General features: G+C 43.2%; 1 protein-coding gene across 1 annotated transcript in view; it reads right to left on the bottom strand.

Moving 5' to 3' along the window:
• The window catches only part of PARM1 (prostate androgen-regulated mucin-like protein 1), a 129,324-nt gene extending 123,259 nt beyond the window's left edge, over positions 1-6,065 (bottom strand). The window contains exon 1 of the mRNA XM_061420483.1: positions 5,761-6,065. Coding sequence (XP_061276467.1) covers positions 5,761-5,803 — 43 coding nt within the window. The 5' untranslated portion in view covers positions 5,804-6,065. The remainder of the gene's footprint in view (positions 1-5,760) is intronic.
• Between the last annotated feature and the right edge of the window lie 8,327 nt (positions 6,066-14,392).

Raw genomic sequence — 14,392 nt, 5'->3', positions numbered from 1 at the left:
AAAGGAAATGGCAACCCACTCCAATATTCCTGCCTGAGAGAATCCCATGGACAGAGGAGCTTGGTGGGCTACAGTTCATGGGGTCTTAAAGAGTCAGACACGACTGAGCAACTAACACTCCAAGTAAAAAGCAATGGCCTACCTCTTTTCATGACTACTGCTATATCCTAAATGAAGCATCAGTTTTTTCTAGGCAACTGTTTTATTTAATATCTTGGTAGCAAAGCAAATACAGTCAGATTTCCATATCCATGGGGTCTGCATTTATGGAGTCAACTAACCTCAGACTGAAAATATTGTGAAAAAAATTCCAGAAAGTTCCAAAATCAAAACTTGAACTTGCTGCATGTCTGAAACAATTGATATAGCATTTCCATTCCATTGGGTATTTTAAACAACCTTGCTATTGTTGTTGTTCAGTTGCTAAGTTGTGTCTGACTGTTTGTGACTCCATGGACTGCAGCATGCCAGACTTCCCTGTTCTTCACCATCTCCCGGAGTTTGCTCAAACTCCTGTCCATTGAGTCGATGATGCCATCCAACCATCTCATCCTCTGTCAACCCCTTGTCTTCCTGCCCTCAATCTTTCCCAGCATCAGGGTCTTTTCCAATGAGTCAGCTCTTCACATCAGGTGGCCAAAGTACTGGCGCTTCAGCTTGTCTTTCCAATGAATATTCAGGTTGATTTCATTTAGGATTGACTGATTTGATCTCCTTACAGTCCAAGGGATTCTCAAGAGTCTTCTCCAACACCACAGATGATTTAAAGTATACAGAAGGATGTATGTAGATTATATGCAAATACTATGACATTTTATATAAGAAACTTGAGCATCTGAGGATTTTTTATGGTGAGGGCAGGCTGTGGATACTGAAGGATGACTCTATTTGTTTCCTAAACTAACATATACAATTTCAGTAACAGATATTCCAAAAAGGGAGAAAGCTATTGTAAATGCTATAGCAAGATTCCTTTCATTTGGGTGTTAAAAAACAGCCAATCCCTTTTGAAAATATGTTTAACATCCCTCTTCATTGTTTCCAGTGAATGCTGTACCCCCTACCTCTGCCCCCTGCAAAATTATTGTTTAAGAAAATCTGCTCAAACAATGTAAACATTTGGCCACTATTTTTCTTATGAAAACATGCTGCTGCTGTTGCTGCTAAGTCACTTCAGTCGTGTCTGACTCTGTGCGACCCCAGAGACGGCAGCCCACCAAGCTCCCCCGTCCCTGGGATTCTCCAGGCAAGAACACTGGAGTGGGTTGCCATTTCCTTCTCCAATGCATGAAAACATAAGCACCACTAAATTAGGCCCAAATGATCAGGTTAAATTAGAGATCTGGCCATTACTGATGATTTTGGATTCTGGAGAAAGCCATGCTGGGTCATTCATACACCACAAAATGCCTTTTCCTAAGTTGTTTGATCTCAATTATCCAAAATTTGTGGATCTTTTTAAAGATTTTTTAAAAAATTTTAAACATTTAAAAAAATTTTATTTGTTCATTGATTTATTTTTGGCTATGCTGAGTCTTTGTTGTTGCACAGGCTTTTCTCTAGGTGCGGTGAGCGGGGTCCACTCTTCATTGCAGTGTAGTGATTCTCATTGGAGCTTCTCATTGTAGTGGCTTCTCTTGTGTGGCATGGACTCTATGGTGTGGGCTTCAGTAGTTGTGCATGACCTTAGAGCGGTTCCCAGGTTCTTAGAACACAGACTCAATAGTCGTGGTGTGACATGTGGGATGTTTAAGGCTCAGAAATCAAACCCATGTCTCCTGCATTGGCAGGCGAATTCTTTACCACTGAGCCACCAGGGAAGCCTTATTTGACCTTAAGGTTTAGCCGAGTTGGGCTCTTGAAACACATCAGTTTGCAAAAGACTCTGTGGAAGAAATAAAGTCTTCGGTGACACTTGTGTTTGTTACTGAGTGTTTTTTGGACTGTTGTGCTAAATTTGAGCTGGCACATTATTAACCTTTTCAAATTAGGCATTTAGTAGGCTCAGCTGAATCTTTTCTTAATTTGCACATGAGGATTTGCCAGAACAGCTGGCACTGTGCTGGAATATTGGTTGAGATCTTCAGTTTACACAGGCCAAGCAGAAACACATACACTTCAGAGAGGATGACCTAATTGGTGCTGAACACAGTCACCTTTATGAATCAGAATAATAGCAATAACAACTGCTAATACTTATTGAGTGCTTACTATGTCCCAGGCATTATAGGTATGAACAGTCATTTACCACTTTCAACAACCTAATGAGGTTTTAGTCCCTCAATTTTGTAGATAAGAAAAGTCAAGAATGGTTAGATTAGGTCCCTAGATTATACAATTTAGTGGTAATAATTTTGCTTTGTACAAGGCAATCTAACTGCAGAATTTGAGTGCTCACCACTTTGCAATACTGTGTCAACAAATGTATCCCATAGTAATAGAAAACTTCTACCTTCTCAGGTAGGTTTCCCAGTGAAGGATGTGTTCCTTTGTGACGCAGACTTCAAGGGAATAGGAGGTAACCAGGCTAAGCGATGCATGCCACCCTTCACCTCCACCCTCAACCAACCATAGGCAACCGTGCTGTTGCCTTAAACATGTGTGCATTTTTTGGGTTTATTTTTAACACGTTTATGGTAAGATTTATGATACTCCTTTAATATGCTTATGATAAGGCCCTTCCATATATTGGGATCTATAGTGAGAACAGAGCCATAAATGTGGAGGGTGGGGTCTTCCAGGAAGGACATTTGAGATGTTAGTCGCCTGAAGAATGATGTTACAGGCGCAAGACACAAATAGGCTCTCGAGCTGGGTGGCAGACTGGAATCTAGCCCTGCTGGTCTTGATCACCAAGCTTGGGTAATGGGGCAGAATGCTGCATTCTCCCTGGGGTGGGGTGGGGAGATCAGGGGCATATAGGGCAGAACCCACATCAGAAAACATGGAGTCAAGGGTTTTTGTGTCTTTCTTATCTATGTTTGTTTCTCCTTTGAACTACTTGAATGTTTGGAAAAGGCCTTTGGAAAGTTCCAGTAAATCTCAGATGTCTCAGTGAGAGAATTTTTAAACATATTGTGCCATAGAGCACTGGAGGGTGGCAACAACGGTGGTGGGAATGACAGAATTGAATCCAGTGGGGAAACAGAGGGATGAAGATGGAAACTTCCTGTGGCCCGTCATTCTCCCTTCCCTCTTGGTTCTGATGCCAAACCTCAGAGGTTCTGGCTTGTAATTTAGAGGTAGTGTTTCTGTATGCCTAGAGTACTGGCCTTGGAGGTGTTTGGGAATGGTTTGTAAAATAGCCAAGCTAGTTTTCTACCACAGTCAGCTCTGGAAGAACTGAAGACAGCCCAAGATTTCTCTCTCTTCCTTCTTTTTAAAATACAACTAAGTGTAGAGGTCTACTTTAGCTGCATTGTTGACAATGCACAGATATTTACAAGTGTCCATTATATAGGTTAGAAGAAATGCTAAGTATTTATAATGAGTAGATTTATTAAGCTAAAAAAACAAAGTTCCCTGCTACGCCCCATTCCTGACTCAAGAAAGTATCATTGAGAGTTTTACAGAAAACTTCCTGAAGCCACTAAAGTTGGGTGGATTAAAAAAGAAACAAAAGAAAAGAAAAAGCAACTGCCTGGTGAAACTAGCTAGAGCTTTGCCAAGGGAGCCAGAATGATCCACTGAAACATGCATGCCCCTTTCATTTTAAGAACCCTAGTCCCTCTCTCCTTTACCAACTTTTTCTAGAAAAGTTGTATTTTAGTTTCTGAAAGCACCCTACTTGGGGATGTAGAGAAGCTCATAAGGTATTTATACATTTTTTGATATGATTTTCCTGATAACTTACTGTAGGTAGATCTAACACACTGATTCCCAAAGAGACTTCTTCCCAGGCACAAACTCAGAGGAAAGGATGAAGCTTCCGCAGGCTCTGTTTGGGAGACGGACTCAGAAACATAACTATGTCCTCCGGGGGTCAGGGGAGCCCTGGAAGTCGGAGGCTGTGATCTTCTGGACGCTGACCTCAACACAGGTCCTTTAGGATGAGAATGAGGCTATTCAGTCAGTCCCTGAGCTACCAGCCTCCTCACTCTGTCCAGGAACAAGGGCAAGATTTCAGCTCCAAAAAACAGCAGAGCTAAACTCTAAAACTGGCCAAGGAGGGAGACAAAATCGTGAGTTCCTTGCGCGGGGGCGGGGGGGGGGGTGGTGGGGGGTGGTGTCCACAATACACTGCCTAATCCCAGCATTGCCAACTGCTAGAGTTGTTTAAAAAACAAACACACAAACAAAAACCGGAAGAAATTAAAAAGACCAGCCACTACATAAAATTAGCCAACAAATCTACCTACCAGCTCTACTGGCTAACTGACAGTTTTCTGAGCCCCTAGCCTCATGAAAAGATTTCTAGCGAGGAAAATGGAAGGCACCTTCCCTGTCATTTCATAAACGTTTCTTGGCAATGCCGGGACCCTCGGCTGTCACGCTTGCAGGGATCCGTGCGCTCCCAGCTTGGCCAAGGCTGCGGACGCTCAGAACCGTGCAGACACCAGAACCGTGCAGACACCAGCTTTCTGAGGCGCTCGGCAAGTAGAGGAAGACTCTCTCTAGTTTCAAGTTGGGAAACTTTTCCTCAAAACTGCATTAACCTTTGTTGAGCTGCCAGGAAATCCCTAGTTTCTTTTTATGGGATTGTGATGACCTGTGTCCATGATTACAGGAACCCAAGCAATTCAGGACGAAAAATACATATACACGTTCTACAAGCATGAGTCAAATGATTTGTGTATGGACGTGGCTTTGGGACATTCTTATCTTTAAACACGCCGGCGTCCGCGCCCTCGGCGGCTTTTTCCTCCTATGCCTGTCCCTTGTCGGCCTGCATTTTCTAGGAAAACTGGGTACCCCAATCTCTGACTCAAAGCGCCTTTCTGCATCTCCCCACCAAGCCAAGCTCAATCCTCGGGCTCCTCTCTCCCCAGTCCCCTGCTTAGAGGCCGCTGCCGTCCGTGGTCCAGAGAAATACGCGCGTGGGGAAGCCGAGCCGGCCGGAGGGGCAGGGGTGGAACCTGGAGAATGCTAGTTTTTGCCAAGTTAACAGTTTCAGCCAGAGGGCACGGATTCTGGGGAGCCTAGGGGCCACAAGCTAAAAGTGGTAACTCCCCAGCGGTGATCGGAAGCTCTAGCCGGGTGGGAGCGGGGCTGTCAGTGCCGCACCAGCCTCAAGCGTAAATAGGAAAGGACGCGGAGACAGAGCCCACCAAAACTCGGGGAACACAAACCAGCCCGGCCAGGTGCACAGCCAAAAGACTTCACGCTTTCCCAGATGCTATCCCCCGCCTGCTTCTCTTTCTCATCCCTCTCTGGGTGGAACCGCGTCGGGAAGTCTGATGCCCAACTCTGGCATGGTGTGCTCAGAGACCCGAGAAACCCCAGTGTCGTCAAGCCTGGCTTCAAACGCGTTGGGCAGCCACCTGTTTCACAAAGCCCGGAGTTTGCTGCGGGGGCGAGCTGCGGCGGGAAGAACCCTGTCAACCCCTCGGTCCGCCTCGGCACAGAATCTCCAAATAACGCGCATCACCCCAAAACCAAGTGCGCACATACCTTTGCGCAACCCGAGAGGCTCGCACCACTCCTGCCAACCGCGCGCGGCGACTTACTTCCCGATCCCCCGGCTTCAGCTCCCAACCCAGCCCTGACCTCGGGTCCCGTACCGCGCCCGACCCCTCCGCCAGGGACAGAGCCCAAAAATACCTGCCGTGAAGATGCAGAGAGCGAAGAGGGTCTTGCAGACCATGGTACCTTGGTACTCGGTGCCGAGCCCGGAGCGGACGGCGGGAGAGTTTGCCGGGACTGACCGAGCGCCCCCGAGCGCGGGCAGCTTCTCCTCGGCCCGCTGGCTGCGGCGGGAGCCGGGCGGCCCGGGCGACGGCAGGGGAAGCGAGGCGAGTGCCGCGCGGCTCCGTCAGCTGCTCGTCCTCCGGCGCCCGGCGCGCTTCTGCTCCATCCCAGCCGCCGGAGCCCGGGGCCGCCTCCGCCGCCGCGACAGCCGCCGCCAAACCCCTCCCACCCGGGCCCCGCGGCGATGACAAGGCCACCCCTGGCCTTTCCTCTCCCGGCGCTCGAGTCCCGAGAGTCCCGGCCCAGGGCGGCCTCTGCTGGACAGTCAGGGCGCGAGACCCGAGTTCTGACCCGGTTCAGCAAATGTTTGGGGCCGTTAGCACTGTGCTGGGAACTAAGGGAATGCAAAGAAGTGAGAGCAGATCTCTGTTCTCAGGAATTTATCTCAGGTTTCTTACATGAGTTACAACCTTGGTGATCGTATGCCATCTTAGGTGTCACCTCGAAGGGCCAAGACCCCACCGTTCTAAGCACATACACTTTTTTCCAAATATGAGAGCCTTTTTCTTTTTTTCATTTCCCCAAATATTCTGTGTGTACATTTAAACCCTCATTCCCATTCAGCCCCACTGCATTTCCTGGTGCCTGAGCCAAAATGTCTGCTATCCTATTCAGCTTCTTACTGTTACCAGAAGAAATAGTACTAATGTCAGACAATGTCAGTGATCGTGGGATAACTATGAGCGAGGAACCCTACTAGGTGTATCATGATGCCTTCTAACGGCCGTATGACACAAGAATTATTACTCCATTTTACAGATGAGAAAGCTAAGGCACAGAGAAGGTAAGTAATGTGCCCAGGGACACAGAACTGGTAAGGACTGCATTCCACAAGTCACGAGTTTGTGTCCCACGGCATAATAGCAAAGGTTGTCATTTCTTGAGAAATGCTGTGTGTTGGACAACTGTGCTGTACAGGTATTAACCAAATCACGTTTTCATAACAATCCTTTCAGGTGACACTGTTACATCTTCATTTTCAGGGGAGAAAATGAAAGAGGTTTAAGTACTTGCTTGTGTTCATACAACTAGATAATGGTAGAGATAAGATGCCTGCCTAGGGACCCCAGGTCATCCCTGTACTCTCTCTTCAAAGCCCAGAGTTTCTGTTGTGTTCACACAGGTCAACGCTGACCTTTCACTTATCCTCCCACCACCTTAGACCTGCTTATTTCTACATTTCTATCAGACCGGATGCCAGATCACCTCCCAATATCTATGTTATTATGAGCCTGGTGGTCCCCTAGGCTGGCTTCTTGGAAGGCTCAGTGGTAAAGAATTTGCCTGCAATGCAGGAGACACAGGTTTGATCCCTGGGTTGGGAAGATCCCTGAGGAGGGCATGGTTACCCATTCCAGTATTCTTGCCAGGAAAATCCCATGGACAGAGGAGCCTGGTGGGCTAGAGTCCATGAAGTCTCAAAGAGTTGGAACAACCGAAGTGACTGAGCGTGGTCCCCTGGACACTAGAGCTGGCATGCTGCAGGAATTAAGGAGTGTTCTAAAGAACTGATTTGCTCAGAACCATGAGTAGTGCTGGAGGGCAACTTTTTTCTTTTTTTTCTGTGACTTCTTTCTCATTTCCCAGACAGAGCCTCAGGTTTCGTTTTCTCATTCTCTTGGATCTCATGACTTTTTCTGTGATGACATCAGTTCCTCTGCCTGACCCTACCGTTACCACGATTACAGCTTGCCATGCTTCCCCAATCAGATTAAACTGAGCTCATGGTTTTTCTTTTGTCTTGGTAAATGTATTGATTCTTGCTGAAATAAGTAACCAAATGCCCATCCCCCTTTCCTCCTCCCTGACCAGAGAAACTGCAAATTCAATTTATTAAACAAGTTGTCTTAATGTTTTTGACCTTCAGGTCCTTCTGGTTTCTAGTGTAATCTATGCGATTATTAAGAATTTCTGCATCTGTGTGGTGACTGGTGGGGAGGCAGGGACCACACACAGAGTTCTGCAAGCACGTTCTGTAAGGCTCTGGTGCCTTTAGATAGGGTCATTTAAGTAAGAGACTCTGTGACAGAAATATTTTTCAAAAACACTTCACAGAAAAAAAGTATTCAATTGAAATTCAATAAAACTTTAATGGAGACCCTTAGTAGTGCAAAGCATGTGTGACTGGCTTTGATATCTAAGATGCTGGTTTGGTACCCAGCATGGCAATCCACTCCAGTATTCTTGGCTGGAGAATCCCATGAACAGAGGAGCCTGGTGGGTTACAGTCCATAGGGCTGCAAAGAGTCAGACATGCCTGAAGTCACTTAGCAACAGCAGATTATGATCCCCACATGTGAATTGGTTAAAATTTCCAAAGCTTTTCATTGTATACAGAATAGAGTTGAAATTAATTTAACTAAAATGAGTCTTTATCAACCATTAAAGCTTTTGATTTATTAATTTAGTAAAAATGTATTTGATTACTTACTAGGTGGTAGACCTTATACTAGGTTTTGGGAATGAAATGTGTTGGAATAGTCAATGTAAGTAGGTTATGCTGCTGTAATAAACCACCCCTTTATTGCTTATTGCTCAGACGCTTAAACAATAGAGGTTTACTTCTCTCTGATCATCATCGGCTGTGGATCCAGCTACTCCCCAGAGCAGATGTCTTCTACATCAGGATTCAGTGTTGTACTCCCTGTCTTATACACTCAGGAAGACTGAGGAGGAAAACTGAGTGCAGCATTTATGTTTTCCACCCAGAAGTGATTGTTTTGCTCATATTTTATTGATGGTGTGCTCAGTCGCTCAGTCATGTCTGACTCTTTGTGACCCCATGGACTGTAGCCCGCCAGGCTCCTCTGTCCGTGGAATTTTCCTGGCAAGAATAATGGAGTGGGTTTCCATTTTATTCTCCAGGAGTTGAATCCACATCTCCTGCATCTCCTGCATTGCAGGTGATTCTTCACCACCAGGAAGCACATTCTTCATGGTTGTGATGTGTGCCACAGTGGTTAACTGTCCCTGCCACCTGCTGCTAAGTCTGCTGCTAAGTCACTTCAGTCGTGTCCCAGTCTGTGTGACCCCATAGACGGCAGCCCACCAGGCTCCCCTGTCCCTGGGATTCTCAAGGCAAGATCACTGGAGTGGGTTGCCATTTCCTTCTCCAATGCATGAAAGTGAAAAGTGAAAGTGAAGTTGCTCAGTCGTGTCCGACTCTTAGCTACCCCATGGACTGTAGCCCACCAGGCTCCTCCATCCATGGGATTTTCCAGGCAAGAGTACTGGAGTGGGGTGCCATTGCCTTCTCCGGTCCCTGCCACCAGGAAGCTTATATTCTAGAAGTGAGGAGTCAAGCACTGAATGATTCCCAAAATACATGTGGTAATTTGTTAGGTTAAAGTGAAAGGGGATGGGAGAAATGAGTGAACTGTTTTATAGTTGTTGTTTATTGAACTGAATAAAAAAGAACTCAAAATATATGAAACACCTTATTATGTGAAATACTATAAATAATAAATACCCACTAACATTTATTGAGTCTCTCCTCTATGTTATGTTAGGAATTGTTTCAAGCATTTTGAGTAATCTGTCTAAACTTTACACTGTGTAAGGTTATCCAGATTTTGCAAATAAAGAGACTGAGATATACTTTACGAAAGTTTGTTTGAAGGAAAGCAAAAGATGCTAAGATATTAAAGCAGGGAGACTTGCACTCCTCACAGTGGGATCAAGGATGGAATTTGCATGTAACCTCTTAGTCACATCTTATAGCAAAAGCCAGTTTCTTCATAGATTTCCTGGTTCTTTCATAATGCTCCTCTGGGATAAAATCTAAGATAAGCCTGCTTCTGACTGACTTCCATCCTTTTTGATCACTGTTAAAATGCATTTCTAGGATTGTAGACTTTCGATATTAAAAAAAAAATCACCCTTGGCTGACTTAGTCTTCAACATCCTGAATTTATCATAATTTATAGATAAAGTCAGATAATGCATATTAGGTAATATGGAAGTGTCAGCTCTTGACTTTTGATTCATCATGGCCAAGGAGAGACAGAATAACTCGGTTGAGAGAGGTGGTGAGGTAGTTAGAGGCTAAATTCTGATGTCTAGCCCGTGATTCCTGAAGGTTGAGTTCTAATCCCTGCCATTCCATGTATTAACTGGCGTTACTTGGTACGTCTGTTGCCTTGGTTTCTTTCTGACAATGCGAAGATTAAATGGATTACATATGTGAAATGCTTGGGATGTTCTAGGCACCAATAAATGTAGGTTATTATTAAAGAAGAAACTTTGTTGTTGTTTAGTCGCTAAGTCATATCCAACTTTTTGTGACCCCAGGAACTGCAGCATATCAGACTTCCCTGTCCTTCACTATCTCCAGGAGTTTGCTCAAACTCATATCCATTGAGTCAGTGATGCTATCTAACTATCTCATCCTTTGACGCCCCCTTCTCTTGCTCTCAGTCTTTCCCAGTCTTTCAGAATCCTTTCCAATGAGTCAGTTCTTCACCGTCAGTTGGCCAAAGTATTGAGTTACGTTTAAAAATCATTTTGGGATCTAAAGTACAGGGAGAAAATATTAATGCTGCTGTGACAATTTCTTCATATGCACAGTTATGAAACTTGAACTGTGCCTTGGGCAATTCTACTCCTGCTACATCTGAGCTCCAGGAGGAAGTTCTAAATGGTCTCTGACAGCTCCTCCTCCAACCCCCTCTCTCCCAAAGGCAGGAATGCAGCCTCAAGACCCTGATATTTGGGATTGGCCAAAAAGTTCGTTCGGTTTCAACATAGGCTGTAATGTTTCCGAACAAAGCTTTTGGCCAACTCACTTTCTTTTTTCTTTTTTTGTCTTGATTTCATTTCTCTTCCCAAGTTGCATTGCAAAAATACCTCTGTGGGTTCTGCTATGTATTTCATTACATAACTTTGCTTCTCTCTTTTTAATTCCAATTTCCTTTTTAAAATATTAATGATAAAAAGATTAAAGGCAATGATGCAATATGGGAAACAGACCTTGGAACTTTGCCAAAAAAAATACTTGTTTGAACAAAGGCAATTTTAAAAGGGCCTGATGGAGGTTCAAGGGGGAGGGGACATATGTATACCTATGGCTGATTCATGTTGATGTTTGGCTGAAACCAACAAAATTCTGTAAAGCAATTATCTTTCAATTAAAAAATAAATTAAAAAAATGAAAAAACAAAACCAGAACAAAACAGAAAAAGGGCTTGATGAAACATGATTATTTCCCTGATTTAAATAAACTTGTTTGAAGCTGTGTGAGCTTTTTAAGGATACCAAACCACTTGTCACTAATTTTTTATTTTAATTAAGGAAGAAACCCTTAATATATCCCAGGAAGGAAGAAACTGGCCTCTTGGAGGTGATACACACAATGAAACCTCTTATTTAAACAAGTCTAAAACCTGAGTTTATACTGCATTGTCCAATACAAATCACAAATGTAATTTTTAAATTTCTAGAAGTCATATTTTGAAAAAGGAGAAAGAAGCAAATGAACTTAATTTTAACGCTATTCTTTATTTAACTTGATGTATCCAAATAAAATATTATTCAACATGTAATGAAAGCAAAATATTAATAGGATATTTTATATTCTTTTTCTCATTCTAAAGCTTCTCAGTACAATGTTTATTCTATACTTCTATCTCAGTTCAGACTAGACACATTTTGTATAAACTTTTAAAACTGTTAATTTTATTTATTTATTTGGCTGCACTGGATCTTAGTTGTTATATGCAGGATATTTTTTTTTAGTTGTGGCATGAAAAGTGTTGGGGTATGTGGGATCTAGTTCCCTGACCAGGGATCAAACCTAGGCCCCCTGCATTGGGAGTGTGGAATCCTAACCATTGGACCACCAGGGAAGTCCCCAGACTAGGCATATGCTGAATATTAAATAACCAAACATGACTGTTGTTGTTGCTGCTGTTTTTAGTAGCTAAGTAGTGTCTGACACTTTGCAACCCTCATCACTGCAGCATGCCAGGTTCCTCTGTCCTCCACTATCTCTCAGAGTTTGCTCAAATTCATGTCTACTGAGTTGGCGCCTCTGTCTAGCCATCTCATCCTCTGCCACCCCTTCTCCTTTGGCCTTTGATCTTTCCCAGCATCAAGTTCTTTTCCAATGAGTCAGCTTTTGGCATCAGTTAGCCAAAATATTGGAGCTTCAGCTTCAGCAACAGACCTTACAATCACTAGTCAGGGTTGATTTCCTTTAGGATTGACTGGTTTGATCTTCTTGCAGTCTGAGGGACTCTCAAACGTTTTCTCGAGCACCACAATTGGAAAGCATCAATTCTTTGGCTCTCAACCTTCTTTATGGTCCAATTCTCACATCTGTGCATGACTACTGAAAAAACCATAGCTTTGACTGTGCAGGCCTTTGTTGGCAAAGTGATGTCTCTGCTTTTTAATATGCTGTCTAGTTTTCTCATAGCTTTCCTTCCAAGGAGCAAACATCTTTTAATTTTATGGCTGTAGTCACCATCTGCAGTGATTTTGGAGCCCAAGAAAATAAAATCTGTCACTGCTTCCGCTTTTTCCCCACCTATTTGCCATGAAGTGAGGGACCAGATGCCATAGTCTTAGTTTTTTGAATGCTGAATCTCAAGCCAGCTTTTTCACTCTCCTCTTACATTCTCATCAAGAGGCTCTTTAGTTCCTCCAGGAGCTTTCATAATGGGCAGTGTGTTTGTAGAACACTGGGCCCAGTCTCTTGCCTTGCCTCATGCATATGTTCTGTAGAAGGGCAGAGCAATATTGGTGGGACTTTCTTAATGATAGTGGAGTAGTTGGAAGCCTCAGACTTGCTGATTGCATGACCTCTAGCCCTCATTACCCTCTCTAGATCTCAGTTTTCCCTTCTATGAAGTGAACATGATGATAATAATGACACCTTACTTAAAAGGATCATTGTAAGGACTTATAATCCTTATATTATTAAAGAATGCATGAAAAACATTTAGAACAGACCCTAGTCAGGGCAGAGCCTTAATAATAATACTTGTTATGTTTGGTATGAATGATGATAAAAAAAGAATATAGTAAAATCTTCCCTATTGTCCATGTATTTTAAAATATTCATTTATTTATTATTTGGCTGTGCCAGGTCTTTGTTGCAACATGCAGGATCTTTGGTTGCAGCATTCAAGCTCTTAGTTGCAGCATGTGGGATATAGTTTCTTGACCAGGGATCAAACCTGGGTCTCTTGCATTGGGAGAACAGGGGCTTAGCCACTGGACCACAGTGGAAGTTCCCCAATTGTCAGTGTAATATTAGTGATTCCTTACCACTCAGTACTGGAGTGGGGTGCCATTGCCTTCTCTATTGACAATATAGCTTGTCCCTAAAATTCTACTTGTACACAGAGCAGCATTTATCAAACATTTTGGTCTCAGGATCCCTTTGCACTCCTAAAATTAAGAACTCTGAAAACTGTTTAAAGGTCTTTTCAGAAATTATGGTTTTATTCTTTTGTACTGCACCCAAACTCTATAAATAGTAATTTCCCAGAAGTTAGCAGCAAGGTGGAATCTGAAAGCATCTCAATAAAATGTTCATATTCTGTTACATTAAAATCCATTGGTTTATCTTGTACTTTGAATGTATCTTTTACCCATGGGTGATTTTGTGATATTATGCACTGTTCATATAGAAAATATCAGTTCATTGAACTATGCAGATACCCACTCCAGTATTCTTGGGCTTCCCTTGTGGCTCAGCTGGTAAAGAATCCACTTGCAATGTGGGAGACCTGGGTTCAATCCCTGGTTTGGAAAGATCCCCTAGAGAAGGGAAAGGCTACCCACCCCAGTATTCTGGCCTGGAGAATTCCATGGACTACAGTCTATGAGATTGCAGAGTCCGACATGACTGAGCAACTTTCACTTTCACTTTCAAATTAACACACTTCTTTATACAACATCAAAAATTGTATTTGTTAATATCTCCACTTACATCATCAAAAAAAGTCTTTAAATATTGGGAAGCTGTCATTAGTGGTCAAAGACACAAGTTTGGCAGAATTCTAATTTTCACTGGAAAGCTTGAATCTTACCATTTGCCCCAAATACTATAGTTTTCCTTGAAGTGACAGTCAAACATCATGGAAAAAATGCAGTGCAAATATCCAAGTCTGAATAACCATAATTTGTCAATTGTTCTTTCAAGTAAAAATTGTCTTCCACAGAAAAGTGGTTAGCTCAGCTCTTGACTCAGGTAATCACATAATCGCATTTCCTGGAGACAGTCACTCCCCTTTGCCATGCAGCAAACAGGTTTTATGCATACTTGCCATTTATTTACCTAAAATATGAAAAATATACATATTCAAATCAAGACTGAACAAAATAATTTTTACCCTTCTTGAAGGGAGTTCTTAAGTGAAACGCTTTTTGCCCTTTATTATTTATAAATATTATTTACTTATTTGACTGTTCTGGGTTTTCGCTGTGGCATGAGGGATATTTGATCTTTGTTGAGGCATGAGGGATCTTTACCTGTGGC

The sequence above is a fragment of the Bos javanicus genome, chromosome 6, assembly GCF_032452875.1.
Source record: "Bos javanicus breed banteng chromosome 6, ARS-OSU_banteng_1.0, whole genome shotgun sequence".
NCBI classification, from domain to species: Eukaryota; Metazoa; Chordata; class Mammalia; order Artiodactyla; family Bovidae; genus Bos; species Bos javanicus.
This window is presented reverse-complemented; position numbering and strand designations above follow the sequence as displayed.